The 8,200-nt window shown below is 30.2% G+C and overlaps 1 protein-coding gene across 1 annotated transcript; it reads right to left on the bottom strand.

Moving 5' to 3' along the window:
* Positions 1-6,580: 6,580 nt before the first annotated feature.
* Positions 6,581-7,309, bottom strand: LOC110811022 (Integrase-type DNA-binding superfamily protein). The gene has a single exon (XM_022037374.2). The coding sequence runs from the start codon at positions 7,273-7,275 to the stop codon at positions 6,712-6,714; it is 564 nt and encodes a 187-aa protein (XP_021893066.1). The 5' UTR covers positions 7,276-7,309; the 3' UTR covers positions 6,581-6,711.
* Positions 7,310-8,200: the final 891 nt, after the last annotated feature.

The raw sequence follows: 8,200 nt of genomic DNA, 5'->3' as shown, positions 1-8,200 counted from the left end.
CACGATCAGATAGTGATCTTTAATCGGATTAGACTGAAATTTGGTGGGTATTTAGAAGACTCATTGTTCTTCATTCAGAATAGTGGAGATCGATTTCTGACGGTTGAATTTTTAGTACTTTCAGTTCGAAGTTACTATTCACATTTTTCTTTTCTGCACCGACCAGTTTGACTTTCTCTGACGATCGGACGACAATTTGTGATCTGATGAGGCTGAAATTTGGTGAGAATGTTTGAGATAATTTTTCTTTAATTTGAACTGTGGAGATAAAATTTTAATAATCACAACACATTCTTTTCGCATGAATAGTAGCTACTTTGGTGGTATTTTTTTCATTCCCTTGTTTATTTCTTGTTGTTCGGTTGATTTGTTGTTGAGTATTTATTTGAAGATTATAGTGGTTGTTTATTGTTACTATAAACACTAATTTTTATAGTTAAACTCCTTTTACTTGGATCAGGAGAGGTTTCATGATTTTTATCCTTCATATTGAATGAGTTTTCCACGTTAAAACTTTTGGTGTCTTTATGTGATTATTTTTATGCATCTTGGGCCAGATTTTATTATATTGATTTTGGCTAAATTTTTATTTATTTTTCACTTCTCATATATTCATTCAAGTGCTTCCCTACAAGTGGTATCAAAGCTAGGTTCACTAATTCATTGGTTGATTGTGGATTTTCGTTTGCTTGTTTAAATAATGGAGGTGAATATGATTAAAATGGTTTGTTTGAATGACACAAATTATTACATTTTCAACATGTGCTTTGAAGCTTTTAAATGCACTAATAGCTTTAAATTTCTCCTGTAAAAAACAGACCCAAGTTTTGTGTGTATAATCATCAATGAAAGTAATCGAGCATCTTTTACCTCCATTAGAAGATGGGTTTATTGGTCCGTCACTATATTTTTTTGTTTGAGAGTCTTTAATATGCTGAAAATTAAATGCCCATAGCGGAAATGTCATAGTCGTGAAGAATCCTTGACTTCAATCAACAAGAAGGATTCAACACATTCAATCTTCAAAGAAAATAACTTGTTTTGACTCATTGAAATAACAGAAATAGCTCCTTTGCAAGGATCACATTTCTCATAAATACTATGTTGAATAGTAATTACGTAACTCTTTTCTTGTAATTGGCCAACACTCAACAAGTTACTATTCAAGTAAAGAATATAGAGCACATTTGAGATTGTTTCAATGAAATCATTCTTGGTTTTAATATTAATATCTCATTTTCCCATTATATTCATAGTAGAACCATCACCAAAGTTTACTGTATAATGAACATCATAATTTATATACAAAAAAAAAAAAAAAGAATTACTTCCATACATGTGGTTACTGCAGCCTGTATCAATGTACCAATATTTGCTTCAGGTTTCCCATCAACTTGAACAGCCATCAACATGGTCTCTCCTTCCTTCTTTTTTGCAAAATCTGATTTTTCTCCCTTTTCTTTGTCACTAGGCAACTTTGTATGGAATTTAGAACAATAATGTTTGAATTTATGAGACATGGAGTAATCTATATTAGATTACTCAAAATGTTGATTCTGTCATCTACCTTTGCCTAAAGCTTGATTATCATATGATTTGGAGTGCTTGTTGCCATTTTGATATTCTCTTCCTTTACCTTTACCTCTACCTCTACCCCTGCCTCTAGAATTTGATGTATCAGTAGAGATAGAAGCTTTTAAAGCTTGTTCTTCCATAATTAAACTTTTTTTCATCTTCTGTTCATAGACCAACACAGAGCTTCTAAGTTCATCAAGAGAAAGAACATAAACGAACTTTAGTGATAAGGAACAAAATATCTTTTCCACAATTATGACATCTTTTATTTTCTCACTATGAAATCATATTCTGTTCTTGATTTCAATGGTTTTGGCACAATAATTGGTGATAGATTCAACATCCCTCGTTTGTAGAGTCTCAAAATCCATTCTTAAGGTTTGAAGTTACACATGTTTCACTCTAGAGGAGCTTTGATATTTTTTCTTCATAGAATCCCATATATCTTTGGAAGTACGTTTACAAAGAATTGTTTCCAAGATGGGACGATCAATTGTTTTAAGGAGATAGTTTTTTGCTTTAAAATCTTTCATCTTATTGCCTTCTAACTCTATCCTTTAAGCATCAGTCGAAGTTACACCTCTGTCTGGTTCTTCAATTTCGGATTCTACAACCTACCAATACTCTTCAAATGACAAGAAATTTTCCATCAGTATACTTCAATGGTCATTGTGATCATCAAATTTAGGGATTGCAGACTGTACAAAATTAGTATCTGAAGCCATGGGTGTGAAGGAAAAAATAAAAGAGTAAACAAGTAGAAGAAAGAGAAAGCTACTACTCTTTTTTATGTGTGGACACTCACTTTTGACACGCGTTTCACTCTTCTCACCCTCTCACTCCACATGTTTCAGTCTTCTCTCCCTCTCACGCTCTTTTCTTATCGTTTCATTAAATGGCTTTGATACCAGTGTTATAAAGAAAGGATAATTACTTGAACCACTGCATATTTATTCAGAATGATTACTGTCTTTTATAGGTTTAGTCCAAAAAAAAAAAATTCATAAAATTGGCAAGAAAGTAGCAACAACTATTAGTTAAATAGTCAACAAAATAATAGCAACTAACAGATAAAAACTTGGAAACGTGGCCAAGTTTTACAAAATAGGTTTTATAATAATTAGTTATTTGACTCAATTGTCTTATGTTACTCTTAGAATCAAAAGATATAAACTTAAACTTGTAATGAGCGAGTAAAGGGAATGCAGCAGGTAGCCTTGTCTTTTCTTCAAACATGACTATTAATTTTCAACTGTCTACACGGGCACACAGTAAACTGTCCCTAATAATTAACGTGTTCTTACTTGATGATTGCTTGTTGCACTTCCCAAACACATGCTACGTTGAGAAAAACAGTAACACATTCCACCAGGAAGGACTAGTTCAATAATACTTATAAATTTTTTCATATTAAAAAAATGGATTTATTTAAATGGGTGATAGTAATAATTTACTGCTTAATTAAACAAGTGATATGTTTTTCCTCTACGAGATATCATAAGTAAATTCAAAATAAATTTTATTTTTATAGATGTATTTATTTAAAATTTTGTTACTATATTATAATTGATATATATATATTATTTAATTAATAAATATACAAATTTATTTTTAAAAAAAATTAGGTAACTAATAACTTAATTAATTTACAGGTTAGAACGGGTGGCTGGTGCCTGTTGTGTAGGGGATTTGATGCTGCTTGTATGTTGAAAATCAGCACGTCTTGTGGAGAATGGACAAGGCAAGTGGACATGCAGGGTCCCCAGCACTTTAGAGATTCAAAGCTTAGAAAGAGTGTGTGTGTGTGTGTGTGTGTATATATATATATATATATATATATGTATGTGTACAAAATTGTCTATTTCAATCGGACTGGATCTTTTTTTTCTGTTTATTTAAGAGATTGATTGTGTTAATTTTTTATTATCAAATTATTTATTTTGTTGTTAATATTTAATTATTACAATGATTGAATTTATCATACCCAAAAAAAAAAAAAAAAAAAAGTTAACAGGTGTTGTGAGGATCGGAAAGGCAAGTGGAGAGGCAGGGTCCCGGCGCTTTAGCTTTATTATATGTTGAAACTTGAAAGCTCAGAAAGATGAAATATATATATATATATACACACACATTTAATACGTATATAATTTATGTACGTATTGTATACACGTGTTAAAAAACATGAGTGATGCATCGCATTCAGTAGCTACATAATAGTCTGGTACTGATACCTACGGCTTTGAATTAACGACGCTGTACTTGTGGGTCCATCCATATGTTCCTGGATTCAAGTTTTCAACCTCTATGCACTTCACAATTGCAATTTTAGCGACAGAATTCTTAACTACGTTTTCTTTTTTCATCAATCACCAAATTTGTAAACTTTCTGGTTCATACAGTCTGAGATATGTAAATATAGCATACGGGGGTCAATTTCGTTAGCACGTAAAAGATCCATTCAGAAAGGTTCCAGTGCGGCCATCTAAAATTGGTATCCATGTCTGTCGGCAAAAAAAACTTGAAATCCATTGTGATTTCAATTAGTAATTAATTAGAATGTTTGAGAATTTATTTTGAAATGGGTATAAAACGTAAAATGTATATTTTTATCAATAATTAAAAAAGGAAATTGAGTTTATTCTATTATGACCTCGAGTATACCTAGTTGGACCCGGTTTGAAACCAAGTACACCATTTAATAGTGTATCTATTTGTTAGACCTAATTTGATGATGCTTAATTTTATTTCCATCAAGCAATTTAGGGTTCATTCTATCCGACTCAAAGAAATTGTTAATGTACCATTACATTTATATTACGTGTCTAAGTTATTTACCATTACCTGGCATAACACTAACAGAAGCTGCTAATTAAAAAGAAATTGACGATATATATTTATATTTATGGAGGATATAGTTGTCTAAATAAAAAATGTAGGGTGGCCAACCATGGTGGAGGGAATTATGTAAAAATTAGATTACATAATATAAGTTTTATAATTGCATTAAAAATAATATAAAATTAGATTCATATTTTGTGCTATACCCATGATATAATTTCTATAATTAAATAAAAATAATATAAAAATTATTTTATGTGACTAAAAATATAGAAGTAAAAATGACTTGTGATAAAAATATAAAAAAAATTAAATGAAAACATACAAGAAAATACAACTTAATTATATTTATAATTTCTTATAATAAAAAAATATAAATTAAATAATAATTTTTTCACAAATATGAATGAATCCATATTTGATGATGTGTTCATCATGGGTGGTTTTAGTTTCTTGGGTATCAAGTTATGATATGATGAGAAGTAAACATTTAGTTGTTGGTTTGTTCTGCTTCAAAGAATATTAAATTAATATATTCTCATTTTAAAAATGAATGTCGTCTAAATTGGATTAAATATAGCCGGTGGCAGGCTTCCATCAAGCTTTATTTCTCTGCCTGCTATCAATATTTATATATATATATATATATATAGTTTATATTTGCTAAAGTGGGTTTTCGAATTGTTTGGTTTTTTGTTATTAGTTATTTGTTCATACTTTAAACGTATGATTTCTTTTTATTTTTGTAAAAATTTCATAAAATGAATAAGCTTGTATTTTTCACCTCACTCATTCAAATTATACATGTAACTATATAGTTTTTTGTGTGGTTTCAGTTCCAAATTGAACTAACCAAAGTGGGTTTAGTCTTCTTTTAATTAAATCAAGTAAAATCATTACATACTTTTATGTGTGTGAAAAATAAATAAATAAATTTATAAAAAAAAAATCAGTTTCCATTAATATATGTTTATTTAATTATAAATAAATATGTGTATTAAGTTGTATTTAATAATTAATAAGATTCCTCGATATCAAAATGTGCAACACATGATTTAGTTATTCCCTATCATTGTTGCTTCCTTTTTAACATATAAACAAAAAGTGTTTTTATCTTATTCTCTTTTATTATTTTAAGGTTCATTTTAATTATAATTTGAGTTGAAATTTATAAATATATTTATTGTGGAAGAATAATGTTATAAAGAAATAATAATTTGTAGAAAAAATTTAAAATTTGATGATATCATAATTTATAGTTTAATAACTAAATTGATTTTAATAAATTTTTAATTAATAAAAATTCACTGTCCTTCCCCCGTATCACGTGCCATTATTACCGACCAGACATTTCGAGCGGACTGGTCCTAATCATTCTAAAACCATCAATATCGTAAAATTATGGGCTTTCCGTGTAATTAATTAATTTTGCGAGGACCAGAACTTGCGTGTTTTTTTTTTTTTTTTTTTATAACTAGAATTTAATAATGCATGGAAAATGATGGATTAATGCAAGATTAACCGATTTAACACCATCATTACTTAATTAATTAATTCTAACTTCTCACCAATAACCTCCTAATTTATGTGCTGCCTCATAGACTTTGATTGATGGGCCAACCAAGTCAAATCACCTCCATTACTCCAATGTCACTAGTTTTATTTAATTTTTATTTTATTAATTAATATGCTTTGGCAATTAAGTTTGGGAAAAAAAATTAAATGACAACTGATGGAACTATAAATATTCAATTAATTAATGTATACACTGTGGAAGGACTAAATTAACCCTGATTCTCTCCAATTATAAGTTGGTGAAAATTAAATTATTGAACAAATTATGAATGAGAAGTGAAAAAACAAAAAAGAAATTTCTCCCCTCAATAAATCATTTAGGAAAAAGAAATATCCAAAGCTTTAACATACACACATATATATATATACATACACATACATATAAATGATTCTTGAGTGATTGTCACGTAAAACTTTGAAAAGGGGATAAAAAGAATAGCAAAATTCATAAATTAAACAATATAAAGATACAAAGATATATATATATATATATATAATACAAAAGTAAATGGCATTGTTAAATCTACAATATGCTTTGAATTTAAATGTTTTTTTTTTCTGGTTAAAATACCAATCTTCTTACGCTAGTATATATAAATAATATGAATTTTTTTTTATAAACGCAGTTGGGTGAATCATATATATGAAATGAAGATTAATTAATTTACATGCATATATACCAACCGTCCACACAGACTGGCGTACGTTATACATTAATTTTTGCTACAGGCAAGCCATTGAGTAGTTCGGCTGATTATTATCCCCATCCAGCCACGACGCCACGCCAGAAAACGACCACCCACATGAATTCCGGTAATATCCTCCGTTCATCAATTCCGGCAACTCAATTTCTCTCCAAAAGTCATCCCCATCGCCGTCTCCCGATACGACGTCACTTTTTTTGGATAATATGACGGAGTGAGCCGCTTTTGCAGCTGCCGCTTGAATGTCTCTGGGCGTACACGTGGACGGTCGAGGAAGATCCTCGACCTCTTCGGGGAAATTGAGCTGCGCTTTTCGTCCCTTCAAGCAATACGCCGCAACGTCGTAAGCTTTGGCTGCCATTTCCGGCACCGGGAAAGAGCCGAGCCAAATGCGCGACTTCTTGCGCGGCTCTCTGATTTCGGATACCCACTTGCCCCACCGTCGTTTTCGTACTCCCCGATAAACCGGATGCCGCGTGCCGCTGTTTCGAGAGCTGGATTTGCTGTGAATTTCATCGGCGGCGGTGGTGTTGGTGGTGATGGTAGTAGTTGAGTCATCTTCAGTGTATGGTGGTCCCTCCATTTTCGTTTGAGAGCCATTGGGTTTGAGAGTGTCATAGGGATTTATATTTGCGCTAGACGTTACTCTTCTTCTTGAAATTACTTAAATGCCCATGCCCAAAACGTGTTTGTCAATATACAACCATGCAAGCAACGGACCACACCACACTCATACGCGCCTCTATGTAGCGTGAGATCCAGTTGTTTTAAAATTATGAATTTTTGTTTAATTTGATATGATGGTAATGTGATTTGTTTCTAAAATAATTGACGAATTAATTTATTTAAATTGTTAGAAATATTTAGACTTTAAATAAAAATGATTTTTTTTTTTTAATCAAAGGAATTTTAATTATCAGCTTTAAAGAGAAAATAGGGAGGAAATAAATTTTTTGATACTAACTGAGAATAAAACTCAGAATTGAATAGTTAAAAATATTATGTTATTTGAGTCAAATTCCAACTAATGTTAAAAGTGGGAGTATTTAAATACCATAAAATAATAATAATAATTTGACTGAATGAATCAAATTAGTTTAGAAAAATATGTTTAGTTTTTAATTGAAAAACTATTGGAATGGTTAGTTGGTATTAAATATAATAAGGTGTAGATATAGGGTTATTGTGTAATTAGTGAGAGGTTAACTCCTTATATAAATACCCTTTTTACTTCTCATTAATAAACAGATCATATTTTCCAACATGACTTTTTCTTCTTTCTTCTTTACTCATTTTCATTAAATTCAATTGAAAAAATCTCATAAAATTTGATAAAAGTCATAATATTTTTAATTGGTCATTTTTGTTCTGAAATTATACAAGTGAATAAAATATAAAGAATAGATTTACAGAATTCAATGGGTAAATTTGTCGTGATGCTACTAAAACTAAACACCGGCTCTGGATTTATGTCTCCTGCCAGCAATGACCGTTCTCAGTTTCAAACC

The sequence above is a fragment of the Carica papaya genome, chromosome 5 (genome assembly GCF_054855325.1).
Source record: "Carica papaya isolate Zhongbai chromosome 5, ASM5485532v1, whole genome shotgun sequence".
Classification (NCBI taxonomy): Eukaryota; Viridiplantae; Streptophyta; class Magnoliopsida; order Brassicales; family Caricaceae; genus Carica; species Carica papaya.
This window is presented reverse-complemented; position numbering and strand designations above follow the sequence as displayed.

Bases quoted from the DNA above. Each gene is read 5' to 3' on its own strand.
- LOC110811022 (XM_022037374.2), bottom strand. From the start codon at position 7,275: ATGGAGGGACCACCATACACTGAAGATGACTCAACTACTACCATCACC.